The sequence below is a fragment of the Myxocyprinus asiaticus genome, chromosome 35 (genome assembly GCF_019703515.2).
Source record: "Myxocyprinus asiaticus isolate MX2 ecotype Aquarium Trade chromosome 35, UBuf_Myxa_2, whole genome shotgun sequence".
Taxonomy (NCBI): domain Eukaryota; kingdom Metazoa; phylum Chordata; class Actinopteri; order Cypriniformes; family Catostomidae; genus Myxocyprinus; species Myxocyprinus asiaticus.
The window spans coordinates 7,101,002-7,115,485 of record NC_059378.1 but is presented as its reverse complement, the minus strand read 5'-3'; the positions used below and the strand labels follow the sequence as shown (position 1 = coordinate 7,115,485).

The following is a 14,484-nucleotide window of genomic DNA, read 5'->3' as shown; positions in this document are numbered from 1 at the left end:
TTAAACTTTTGAAGCACTGAGTCATGTGACAAAACAACATGGCGCCGACACAGAGTTTGTCTTTGGGAGAAATGCCAACAAAACTACATCTGGTAAGAAACCTAATTAGGTTTTTACATTGAAACCTATTTGAGCCAAAAGATTAGTCTCTAGTTTCATCCGAAATGGCATTTTAAAGATTTTAGCGATTTTCGCGAAACATCACACTGCTAAACACAATGTACACTAATGAGCTCATCCCAAAGCTGAAAAATGTTGCTTTCAGAGGCTTTATATGGAGTTGGGATAAAAAAAAAGTTCAGTTTCAGGCTGCAGTTAATGTTTGGACCACTCAACATGTTTGGCAGACATGGGACAATGGTAATCAGTACATAGATTAAGAATTTATAATGTATAATTTTATTTTAACATGGTTGGCAGTGAATGTACAGTATGATGCTGGCAATTACTTTAAATCAGAATTAATTATGCTAATTTCTGTTGTAATGTCTGTAACGTCTCAAAAACATAAATAACCAACACTCCTGGAAACATAATAAACAATCTGATAATTTTTTTTTTTTTACTTTTTATAGCTCGATAATATTTAAAATGTCACAGATTAGCCCCGCTGTCCATATATGTTGCCATTAATGTTTAGGAAAAATTTTAAGAAAATGTTTATTTTTTGCATGTTTCTTAGGGGCTACTAGTTACAAATCAAAAGGGAAATGGAAAATGCACACAGCAGTCACGCTCGAGTCTCAGGAGTCAATATCAACTGCCACTGTATTAAAAAGATGAAACAGGATATTCATTTAAAGTTTTCCTTTTATGTTCCACAGAAGAAAGAAAGTCATATGGGTTTGGAACGAATCAGGGCGAGTAAATTATGACAGAATATTTTTGGGTGAACTACTCTGCAAAAAAAGCTATAAGGCACATCGTCTAGGATTCACTCTTGCATAATTTTAAACTAAAGGCCTAAAACTTGACCTGAGACAATAAAGTGGAACTGAGATTGGTCATACAAAGAACAGAAAGCACTGGTTATTGCAAAAGATGGGACACACCGAAAAACAGTTGAATGGGAATCTATCAAGGCTCCATATTTGGACTTCAACAGATTTCCAGAGTTTCCAACAACTGCACATGTCCGGCACTGGTTTTGCCGAGGCGTCTCATCCACAGGTGGAGGAGATATGATCTTAAACATCTTCTGGGTGACATCCTTGATAGTCCCGTCAGATGCCTGCAAAGACTATGCAAAACAAACATTTAAATTTACAGTAAAAGAAAACATCTGAATGCTATCAAACCAGCTTTTATAGAGAATATACATTTGGGATCTCATATAGAGAATACATGTACACATTATTTGTTTGCCTGGCCTTGGGTTTATTTTATTCCTGTGTAATAGCGTGCTGTATAAAATACTGCCCAATGTTTCTATGTGGCATGTGGATGGAAACTCAAGACGCCTGAGGCATACCAATGTCAGGCTTATCTGGGTGCACTCTCAGTGACATGCAAAAGCTGAAAGCCTTAAATTAGGCTAAATTAAACCTTACTGAAACACAAGTCTGGGCCGAAGGGTGGTGTATTCATACTGTTGGCCTGTTTGCGCCCATGTTCCCTGGGGAGAATTACTTTTTTTATTTGAGGAAACCAGATAATGACTGCAGCTTGGGGGATCCACCACCATGGGTTTTAATGATGTTTGGCAGGCACATGATGGTAGTAAGAGAACATGAGAGGCTCTGTAATGAACACATCAGCTGTTGTCTTTCCTGGTGAGTCCGTGTGCCAGACGGGGGAAATGACATCTGCAGCTATGATGATACTACTGTAGAGGCATGCCTGAGAATCCTGAAAGCTATTCTGTCTCTAGCTTAAGGCCTAGGTATACTTAGTTTATGCGCATTCTGGATCACATCCGGCCGACTGTGTTGCATTTCTGAGTATACTTTTCTGACCGAGAATGAATAGGAACGCTTTCGACGCATGCACACAACTGCTTTGTGACACTCTTTTAGTTCAGTCAATGCTTGACCGCATCTGCTGGTCAAGAAACTCTGGGTGGCGTGCAGTCAGGCCGCACGGCTGTGCTGATGACGAAATTTGCTTCATGCATACTGTGCGCGGAGCAATCAGCAACGCGGACATGCGAAGTATACTTCTGCCTTTAGAGAGGCCGAAGGCTGTCTATTGACTAGCAAACAACGCTAGGAACACATCTTTTTTCCTAATGAAAAAGTTTTACACATGTAACATCTGCTAGACTGTTAGTTACCTTTACAATGCGTCATCATGTTTCAGTCCTAAAGTAGAAAACCTTGTCATCTTTATTTGCTTTTTTGAATACATTTTACTTAAATTTTGAAGCTATTGTTCCCAGCATGCATAATAAATGAGCTTGCATGGTTTCACTGTTAGCAAGTTGATTCACACCATTTTTATTGGTGATTTTGTTGTTAAGTTTGGTAACTTTTAGTTTACTCAAAATTACCCATTCGTGATCAAAAAAATGTATCTGTTGATTGTTACCATCATCGTGTTTTGTGCACCAAGTGTTCAGGTCTGTGTGGACAGCTCTGAATCTTGTTTCTATCACCTTTACCTGACATGCATTACCTCAATCATTCAATCAGTCAAGATACTTAACTAATCACAGTGTCAGAATTCAACTCATACTGCTGGACAGGTAAGGTAACATGATTAATTGTTTAGACCACTCTCTAAAATAGTATCAGTGGAATTTACAGAAAACTCATACAAGTTTCCCTCGAACTTTTTAAAATGATGTGTGTAGTCAATGCATGTTAGTAATGGACAGTTTTCAGCGGTGTTCACAAATGCAACCAGAAAGCAACGTGTAATTTTATTTTCTTTGTTATCACAGCTATAGCAAGAGGGACCCATCAACCTCCACCTCTATGAAATGGCATACGTCTTCATTCGTTTAGTAGCTTGGCACAGCGACTGTTGTGGATTTTGAGTAAACCATGACATTGTTTGCTTGGAAACAAAACGAGTTCGTCAAATACAGTATTCATGGACATGCTAAATTTGATAATCAAAAACAATTCTAATCTTTCATTTACCATGACATTCTGTATTGCTAGATAATTGAGGTTTATTTCATGCTAAGCAGTTCTCTAATAAAGATAATAACTGTCTTTAGAAATAACGTGAAATGTAGACAGACTGCAAAGATTATTGATATGAGGGACAATTATAATCTGTCCATAACTGTAGAAGTCTGTTTGCTTGATTTCTGACATTTGTTTTTAGGCAAAGCAATTATATTATAGTAGTAATAAATAACTTTAGAAATGACCTCAAACTCCGACATTTTCCAGATGCAAATGATATTCCAAAGCTGCGGGGGCAGCACAAACGATCATGTTTATCCACATAGATAGATGGCATTACAGCGTCTAACACCACTGTCGTATCAGTACTTGAAGTACACGGAGAAGAACAATGCTAATGCTAGCTAGATATCTACTGAATGCCCCTTTAAGTAAACTTCTCTTTAGAAGTTAACCTAATGTATTCTAAATTCTTCATGCTTTAGGGGCCGTTTACACGACGTTTTCAACTAAAAACGTAAAACTTTTTATGCGTTTTGGCTGTTCGTTTACATGACAATGGCGTTTTGGGGCCTGAAAACACAAACTTTTGAAAACGGGTTTCAAAGTGCAAGTTTTTGAAAACGATGGCGTCATGCACACGCGTATTACGTGTATTATAAAGAATGATGGATTGATAGGCATCAATTTGAGATGTATAATTATCAATATGAATACTGGTGTCTGTGCAAATAACAATAATCAACAATTTATTCATTTGAAGTGTTTTGTATGGAGTGTGAACATTGTACAGTAGGCAGAACCTGCAATTTGAAAATTAATGTATGGATTCAGATGGGAAAAATGTATTTGTATTTTAAATGTTATTTATTTAATTTTATTTGATGTACCTTTACCCTGCAATTCATTCACCCACCAATTATGTATATAGCCTATAGACAGAGATGTGATGCCATGTACAGTATTCAATGATATGTTTAGAATATGAAAACATGAGGCAGTGAAAATGCATGTTAGATCCAGTGTACACAAGACCTCTCTCTCCATCAGAAGATATCCATATATCAGAGTTCTGTCTGATATCCAAAACCAGTCAACATCCACAGCTTGTTATGTTAACTTACTCTCCTACCAGCCCAAGAGACAGCAGGGGGAATATAGAAGAAGGCAGGAGACGAAGTGATGGTAAAAATGAGCAGAGTTTATTGAATAATCTTGAGAGTTCAGTCTATAGGCATGTGCGCGAGTACTTCAAAACAAAGCGCGAGACATTCAAAACTACAATGGCAGACCTCATCGTCCGTCCAGATAAAATTGCTCGATGCTTTCGCCATCTTCATTGTTTGTATTCACCACTCTGTGGAAGAATGCTTATGAGTACAGGCACGTAGTGTTTCTTTACGAAGTGACATCACCAACTACTGGCCTGGCATACATAATACAGCGTTTTTAGTCATTTTCATGGATCCATGCGAACGGGGATCGTTTTGACAACGTTGTCGTGTGTACGCTAAACTTTTCAAAAACGCAAAGGAAAAACGTTTCTGTTTTTAGTACATAGTTGTCGTGTAAATGTACCCTTAGAAACGTATTAATTTCCCGTGCTTAGTCAGTTTAGGATATACAGTATAAAGATTACACAGAGTATAGGACATTGTGTATAGCATGCCTTTTTACAGAAACATAATCACAAAGCTAGTTACGCAACGCAAGTTATGCATATTATGGCTAGCGCGTAACTTAGTTAATTCGTATTCACCTGTTCATTCGCTTCACTGTCTGTTCAGATGTAAGTTGTAATATCATATTTTCATCAACAGTATTCTTTAATAAAATCGTTTAGTTATGGTCATGATGTGTCTTTTTCGTCTCATATTCGTTATCGTTGACGAAATCAAAAAACCCTTCGCCAACGAACATTTTCGTCAGTGATTTCATTGATGAGATTAACACTGGTTCTAAGCCATGAATCAAATTAACCAGCTCCGAGGTGAATCACAACTGTACAAATTTTGATTTTAAGCAAAAAAATTATTTGAAAATCTGACAAAAAGACAAAGGTACAGACTGTGTACTTACCACCATCTTTAATGAGGGAAGAAACTACAATCCCATTACATAATGAAATTAAAAACAATAGAAAAATATCCTTCATTGATATAAGTTGTTCATTATAACCATAGAATCATATATTTAAAATTAATATTTAAAGTATATTGCCATATATTCAGGTATATTCAAATATACAAGTAGTTTGACAATGTAGGGAGAGCGACTCATGGAAGTGGGCAGTCCCTGCTAAACTCTTTTCCCGAAGTTTGTTTGCAACAATTGAGTGATTGTTTAATTTTCCTCCTCAGGATTACGACTAGTTCTTCACCAGGAATTCCACTATCAAAAACAATTTAAATTCAAAAGGGATAGTTCACCCAAAAATAGTCAAAGGGATAGTTCCTCTTTGCCCATTAGGTGGCCTTATGTACGAAGAATGTGAAAGTGAAATTGAAAGTGGAGATTTATAGTAAAAAAGGACTTAAATATTGATCTGTTTCTCATCCACACCTATCATATCACTTCTGAAAATATGGATTAAACCACTGGAGTCATATGGGCTACTTTTATGCTGCCTTTAAATGCTTTTTGAAGTTTCAAAGTTCTGTCTACCATTGTATGTAACAACAGAGCTGAAATATTCTTCTAAAAATCTTCGTTTGTGTTCTGCAGAAGAAAGTCAGAATTTAAATTTTGGGTCAACTATCCCTTTAAAGCTAAAGTGTGTAATTTCTGCTCCATTAGCTTCACCAAATAAAACAGCACAAATAAATATTACGATTTTCAAACAGATTCTAGAAAACTCCCCCCGTCCTCCATTGGTAGTATAAACAGATAGTTCTGCCCCAAACTCTTACCACTGGTTGAGTCAATGATGCACTGCTGGGCACACAGCCACAGTTTTACACTTCTGGGTGAAATCAAACTACAAAAATTTTACTTATAGTTTGTCTCTGCATATTAAGCTGGAATATGAAAAAATTCTTTTAACATCAAAAAAATTACTCGCATCAGCTTTTTTCAGGCTTCATGCCATCCACCGCAGCATCCACGCTCAACTCACCACGCACCCCACCGAGAACGAACCACATTACCCCATATGACTCTACCCTCCCTAGCAAACAGGCCAATTTGGTTGCTTAGGAGACCTGGCTAGAGTCACTCAGCACGCCCTGGGTTTCGAACTAGCGAACTCCAGGGGTGGTAGCCAGCGTCTTTTACCACTGAGCTACCCAGGCCCCCTTTACTCACATCAGCTTTAAAAGAAACTTGAGGTTGAAAGTTTGAATGCGGCCTTACAGTGGCTGCCCACACCCTGTTCACTTAACATTGCTATTGTTTACTTTGCATTTGCATGTTGTTCCTTTAACTGCATGAAAACACCATGTGGTTGATTATATGCAAACACTCTTTAACAAGAACATAGACCATACATGATATGCTTGCGTTCTGGCACTTACCAGCCACCACTTTAGAGAGAGTGTATCTATGTCATTTTCCATGCCGGTGAGGTAAGGTCGCTGGTTGTGATTGTAGCGTTGGTCAAACCACTCTGACACACTTGTGTCTGCTACACAAGATGGACAGCTACAGGAAAGACCTCGCCTTGGCTTTGTAACAGGATGTGACGGTATCTGGTTCTTTGTCTGTATCCTGACAGTGCTTTGAGTGGGTAATATTGCAACTGGCACAACAGTGGCCTTCTGAATGGTGTGAGCAGCTATCATTAAAAACAAAATAGCTCCTAGCAGAGCGCCTAAGTACAGTTTTCTTCTTAAAATCATGGTTAGAGCAGACTAAACTTTTCCAGAGGAAAATCTCAGCAGATGATTTCAAGGAAACACCACAAAAGCAGTAGTTGACTTCTGGCTTGACTGTTCTGGCCAAGTGGATAGTGGTTTTATGGTCTTTGACAATTTGCTTTAAAATGGAAAATGGTGTCTAAAAAGGATCCTGAAACATCCATTATGTCCTTGTTCTATTTGTCCATTTTATGGTTTGTAAACCAAAAGGCCATGTGTAGTCAAAGAATTAGTGGAACACACTTCAACAGAAGACAGACGTGTTGTTTCTGAAGGCTCAATATGGTGAGAAGTTACTCTGAGAGGAGACAGCGTCACTTCCTCTCTGTACAGCAGTAGGCGTCTCTAACTATGTTACAGTTCATGTCTGTGGTAAAGAATGTCACTGCTGCCAAAGCTTCTTTGTCCTGAAAAACACACAACAGAACATGAATATTTAATGCAATTTTTCATTACTTTTCAGAAATATAATGTCTTAACAATATACTTTGGGGTGAGGTTGGGCATCATGGCCAAATTTTGTCACAGAATGAGTTGCTTTAATTCAAGCTAATGGTATATACAGTTGTGCTCAGAGGTTTGCATACTCTGGCAGAAAGTGTGAAATTTTGGCATTGATCATGCAAAAACATTTCCTGGTTACTTTCGTAACCTCTGTTCCCTGATGGAGGGAACGAGAGGTTGTGTCGATGTAGTGACACTAGGGGTCACTCTTGGGAGCCCCAAACACCTCTGCTTTTTTGCCCCAAACACTGCTGCTCTGCAGATGTCTGCCAAAGAGGCGCCACTGGCCAGGGCCCAGGAGGCTGCCACACTCCTGGTGGAGTGGGCTCATAACCCCGCAGGGGGTGGCACGTCCTGAGCCTGATATGCCATCGTGATGGCGTCGATGACCCAGTGGGCGATCCTCTGTTTGGAGACAGCGATTCCTCCGTCTGCTGCTTCACCGCCGAGAACTGCTGGGCAAAGTCCTCGACGGTGTCCCGAATAGGCCAACCTGGGAGATGGGGGCGTCAAGGAACCGTGTCTTGTCAGCCTCACGCATCTCAAACAAGTTGAGCCAAAGGTGGTGCTCCTGGACCACCAGGGTGGACATCGCCTGCCCGAGAGACCGCGCCGTGACCTTCGACACCCGGAGAGCGAGGTCGGTCGCCGAGCGTAGTTCCTGCATCAATCCCGGGTCAGAACTACCCTCGTGCGGTTCTTTTAGCGCCTTGGCTTGGTGTACTTGCAGGAGAGCCATGGCGTGCAGGGCGGAGGCGGCTTGTCCAGCGGTACCGTAGGCTCTAGGCGTCAGGGACGACGAAAACCTACAGGCCCTGGACGGGAGTTTTGGGCGCCCACACCAGGTCGGCACACTCTGCGGACACAGGTGCACCGCAAGGGCCTTATCCACCTGGGGGATCACCGAATACCCCCTGGCCGCTCCGCCATCGAGGGTAGCGAGAGCGGGGGAGCTGAAAGACCAGGACCGGGCAATAAAAGGTGCCTCCCACGATCTTGTCAGCTCCTCATGCACTTCCGGGAAGAAAGGAATGGGGGCCCAGGAACCAATCGTCGAGCTGCGAGGGTTCAGGGGAGAGCGGAGGTTTCCACTCTAGCCTGACGCTCGCGGCCGCCTGGGAAAGCATGTCCGTCATTTCCGCGTAGGCCTGGGACTGGGCGACCACTCCCGAAGGAGGAAACCCAGTCGAAGCCTCTGCGTCCGACTGGACGAGCCCGCTCTCCGATGCTGTGCTCGATAACTCGTCTTCTTCCCGGGCTCCGAACGAGATGTCAAACTCGCCCTGAGATGAGCCGGTGATCTCGTCCAAGCGCCGACTGGAGCAAGCGAGCGTGCTGGGGAATGGGAGGTCCGTGGGCGGAGGTGGTCCCATTGAAGTCCCCAAATCGCCCCCAGTGCTAACCAGCACGGCCTCAAACCCGTAGGTAGAAGGACCAAGGCGGGGTAGCCGCTGGGTTGGCTTGCTTTCTTACGAATGCAAGCCGCAACCGCAACATTGCCATGGTCATGTTCTCGCAGTGAGGACAAGACCCATTCACGAACGATGTCTCCGTGTGGGCAGCGCCCAGACATGAAAGACAGCGATCGTGGCCATCAAAAGCGGAAAGATATCGACCGCAACCAGGAATAACACACAGACGGAAAGCCATCTTTAAAAAGACGTTCCGTGTGTGCCACTCTTTTAGAAAGAAAATATACTCTTTTTTTTTTTTTTTTAGAATATACTCTTTTAGTTGTTTCTGCCGAAGCGCCCAGGGGCGTTCTCGGCAAACCACAGATGCAGAGGGGGAGAAGCCGCTGAAATGCGCCGTAAAATCCAGCAGAGAGAGGTGAATGAACTCGGCAGATGAATTCAGCTCAATGAATAGAACAGCTCGGCTCCAAAGAGAAAATCTGAATGAGTGGTTGCATACCAGCTCCTTTTATACCCGTATGTCCAGGGGAGTGGCATGCAAATTCCACTCGCCAATTCTCACTGGCCTTTTTTAAAAAAAGCAGAGGTGTTTGGGGCTCCCAAGAGTGACCCCTAGTGTCACTACATCGACACAACGTCGAGTGAGTGACAGATAGGGAACTGTCTTTTATCTAAGGATAGTGATCATATGAAGCCATTTATCATCACATAGTTGTTTGGCTCCTTTTTAAATCATAATGATAACAGAAATCACCCAAATGGCCCTGATCAAAAGTCTACATACCCTTGAATGTTTGGCCTTGTTACAGACACACAAGGTGACACACACAGGTTTAAATGGCAATTAAAGGTTAATTTCTCACACCTGTGGCTTTATAAATTGCAATTAGTGACTGTGTAGAAATAGTCAATGAGTTTGTTAGCTCTCACGTGGATGCACTGAGCAGGCTAGATACTGAGCCATGGGGAGCAGAAAAGAACTGTCAAAAGACCTGCATAACAAGGTAATGGAACTTTATAAAGATGGAAAAGGATATAAAAAGATATCCAAAGCCTTGAAAATGCCAGTCAGTACTGTTCAATCACTTATTAAGAAGTGGAAAATTCGGGGATGTCTTAATACCAAGTCAAGGTCAGGTAGACCAAGAAAGATTTCAGCCACAACTGCCAGAAGAATTGTTCGGGATACAAAGAAAAACCCACAGATAACCTCAGGAGAAATACAGGCTGCTCTGGAAAAAGATGGTGTGGTTGTTTCAAGGAGCACAATACGACGATACTTGAACAAAAATGAGCTGCATGGTCGAGTTGCCAGAAAGAAGCCTTTACTGTGCCAATGCCACAAAAAAGCCCAGTTACAATATGCCCGACAACACCTTGACACGCCTCACAGCTTCTGGCACACTGTAATTTGGAGTGACGAGACCAAAATAGAGCTTTATAGTCATAACCATAAGCGCTATGTTTGGAGAGGGGTCAACAAGGCCTATAGTGAAAAGAATACCATCCCCACTGTGAAGCATGGTTGTGGCTCACTGATGTTTTGGGGGTGTGTGAGCTCTAAAGGCACAGGGAATCTTGTGAAAATTGATGGCAAGATGAATGCAGCATGTTATCAGAAAATACTGGCAGACAATTTGCATTCTTCTGCACGAAAGCTGCGCATGGGACACTCTTGGACTTTCCAGCATGACAATGACCCTAAGCAAGTTGACCCTCCAGTGGTTACAGCAGAAAAAGGTGAAGGTTCTGGAGTGGCCATCACAGTCTCCTGACCTTAATATCATCGAGCCACTCTGGGGACATCTCAAACATGCGGTTCATGCAAGACGACCAAAGATTTTGCATGACCTGGAGGCATTTTGCCAAGACGAATGGGCAGCTATACCACCTGCAAGAATTTGGGGCCTCATAGACAACTATTACAAAAGACTGCCCGCTGTCATTGATGCTAAAGGGGGCAATACACAGTATTAAGAACTAAGGGTATGCAGACTTTTGAACAGGGGTCATTTCATTTTTTTAATTGTTACCATGTTTTGTTTTATGATTGTGCCATTCTGTTATAACCTACAGTTGAATATGAATCCCATAAGAAATAAAAGAAATGTGTTTTGCCTGCTCACTCATGTTTTTTTTAAGAAATGGTACATATATTACCAATTCTCCAAGGGCATGCAAACTTTTGAGCACAATTGTACAGTTTATCTCAATATAGTTATTTTTTTGCTGGGAATTCAAGCCTAAAAGTTTTTCTTTATTGCATAACCATGTTGTAATGTTTTGATAATCTAGACCTAAAGGAATATTCCAGGTTCAATACAAGTTAAGCTAAATCAACAGCATTTGTGCCATAATGTTGAATACTACAAAAATTACTTTCGCGTTGTCCCTCCTTTTCTTTAACAAAGCAAATATCTGGTTTACAGTGAGACACTTACAATGGAAGTGAATGGTGCCAATCTGTAAACGTTAAAATACTCACTGTTTCAAAAGTATAGCCACAAGACGTAAACAATATGCACGTTAACATGATTTTAGTTTGATAAAATCGCTTGCTAACCATTTCTGTGTAAAGTTATAGCCAGTTCCATAACTTTACAATGATTTAAACAACAAGCTCAAATAATACACAAGTTTTAACAGAAGAATTCATGTAAGTGCTTTTATAAAATTATAAGCTTTGAATTTCTCTCTTTAAACCTTTCAAAAATTTCCCCTATTCACTTCCATTTCAAGTGCCTTACTGTAACCTTGATTTTTTCTTTTTTTAAGAAAAGGAGGGATGAGTCTAAATTATTTTTTGTGGTAATCACCATTATGCCACAAATGCTGTCCATTGAGCTCAACTTGTATTGAACCCAGAATATTTCTTTAAAATCAAACAGTAATACAAAATACACTAGTCTATGCTAGAAGTGTGGTGCATGGTTTTAAATCACGGTGTGGATATACCAGACAACATAGCAGAATCTCTAGAGGTTGACTCATTTTTAAGTTAAGTTATACTTTATTGCCTTTTTGCAAGGAAATTTGTCTTGGACTCGAAAGCCGCAGTGATACACAACAAATACCAACACAATGCTAAACAGTGACAATTAATATAATCATGAAAGTAATCATAAAAATGTACACACACACAAAAAAACAGGTACTCTGATCACTATATCTTACTATTTAGAATATTAATAGATACTGGTACAAAAGATTTTTGTAACGGTTGCTTTTACACAGTGGGACTCTTCCTTCTCTTCAATTATTACCATCAGGGATGCTACCCTGATGGTAATAATTGATACATTGTAGATAAAGCATGACTTGAATCAGCCACTATTGCATTCCTAAAAACCAACTGCTCATATATGGATTGAAGGGATGTAGATTCCTTTACTCCCATAATTTTCATAGCAGTTTTTACAAGACAATCAAGCTTTGATTAAGACTGAACTGAAAGGTTCCCATACCAAGCTTGCATCCTGTAATTTAACAGACTACCCAGAACTGCCTGATAAAATATAACCATAATCTTCCAATTCACACCAAATAACCTAAGCCTTCTCAAAAAATACAACTGCTGCTGAGATTTAGAACAAAGATTTCCAGTATGAGTTTTCCAACTGAATGAACAATCAATGACCACTCCCAAGTACTTTTAAGTACCCACCTGTTTAATGGTCCTTAACCACCTTAATAAACCTTAACAGTATCATGGATGACTACTGGACTATAATCACCTATTCCTTTCAGGTCAAATATAATTTCCTCTGTTTTCCTTACATTTACAATGAGGTGATTTACATCACGCCACTGCACAAAATTCCCAATTTCAGAATGGTAGTCAGATGTATCCTGGTTTCTATTTAACAAACTTAATATCGCAGTATCATCAGAGTACTTAATGATGTAATTATTCTTATTTCTACTGATACAATCATTTGTATATATAGTAAAGAGAACAGGAGAACTTGCACAGCCCTGGGGAGCACCAGTACTGATGGATTTTGGGTTAGAAAGGGTGTTATTTACTTTCACATATAGTATACGGTTAGTTAAAAAAAGAAAAGAACCATTTGATAATAGAAGGACTGACGTTAATCTTTGTAAGTTTTCCAAGCAATAAATGTGGCTGAAGTGTATTAAAAGCTGAACTAAAATCAATAAAGAGTAGATGTACATAAGCATTAGAATTCTCTAAATGTTGAAGAGTCAGATGGGTAACAGTATTAACAGCATCAGCAGTCCCTCTTCCCTCCTTGTACGCAAACTGAAATGGATCTAACAGTAAATTTACGTTACATTTAAGTCTGGACACAACATATTTCTCCAAACACTTCATAACAGTAGAAGTTAGAGCAACTGGTCTAAAGTCATTATTGTCAATAGAACAAGGTTTTTTGGGGACAGGTGTAATGATAGTCTTTTTCCATAGTGAAGGGACCAGGGTCGGCAACCTATGGCCAAAGCTGGCACGCGGAGTGGTAATCACTGGCATGCCATCAACGGCGAGAGAGGAGTAGACTATTTTATTTATATAAAATTCCACACATGCATTCCAATCTACATCTTGATGTAATCCTTCCTCATGATCATGCAGTGTGTTTTCATGAGCTGAATGTGACGAGACTGCAGTATAACCATCAGACTCGTGCAGCGCGTGCAAGCCACTCGTGCATCACGAACCGGCAGTGCTTCACTTTCAGTTAATCGCCCGTTGTGCTTCGGTCTGGCTGCGCAGATGACAGCCTACATTCCGTGTTTCATTTAGCTTTTAGTACAACACATGGTGTAATAAGGAAAACACCTCTATTAATCCTTGAGATTTCCAACCCAGCATACAGGTACACCTCCTTAAACCATGGTCACACTCAAAATTACATTAAACGATTAAAAGAGAAAACATAAACCCACATCGTGGGATTCAAAAAACATACATGGCAAAATATAAATTATTCAAAATATAAATTAAACCTGGAAATAAAGTTTTAGGATTTTGCAGGTGTGATTCACCGAAAAGGGCTAAATAGTTGATCGGCTTGTGATGCGCGAATGGCTTGCAAGCGCAGCGTGAGACTTATCAAACTTTAATACTGTTTAGCCTCCGATTCAGCTGATGAAAACACGCAGCGTGATCATGAGGAAGGATTACATCAAGATGTAGATTGGAATGCAGATGCGAACAACTTCATATAAAATAGCCTGCTCCCCTCTCGCTGTTGCTTGCGTGCTAGTGATTACATGATTACAATGACATAATAAAATAAATATTTAAGATTCCACACAATTTTGTGATCAGTATTCAAATAAGCAAATTTGTGACATTAGCTGGGCTTCCCAATAACATTGCAACTTAAGCTTTAACGATGATCTTAACAAACGTCGCTCGTTATTTTATGATGGAGTTTCCCAAACCAGCACGAAGATCACTCGTTATAAAGTCGAACTTAAGTGCTTTTTTACAGGAGCTGTCCAGTCCAAAGGTGCTGATCACTTTGGTAAATATGTCTAGAGTTTGTCTTCTCAACATGAAAATAATGTGGAAATACTAACAAGCATAGAAGTTGTTTGTAACCTTGTCGAGGTGGTGAAATTTATTAACTATTATAGAATTTAATTATAGAAATAATGATGGCTTTAGGA

General features: G+C 40.2%; 1 protein-coding gene across 1 annotated transcript in view; it reads right to left on the bottom strand.

The window, feature by feature from the left end:
- The window catches only part of LOC127426217 (CMP-N-acetylneuraminate-beta-galactosamide-alpha-2,3-sialyltransferase 2-like), a 36,993-nt gene that overhangs the window by 9,592 nt on the left and 12,917 nt on the right, over positions 1 to 14,484 (bottom strand). Inside the window, exons 2-3 of the mRNA XM_051672883.1 lie at positions 6,587 to 7,335; positions 1,053 to 1,240 (exon numbers count right to left, since the gene is read on the bottom strand). Of these exons, the coding sequence (XP_051528843.1) occupies positions 1,053 to 1,240; positions 6,587 to 6,910 (512 nt within the window). The 5' untranslated portion in view covers positions 6,911 to 7,335. The remainder of the gene's footprint in view (positions 1 to 1,052; positions 1,241 to 6,586; positions 7,336 to 14,484) is intronic.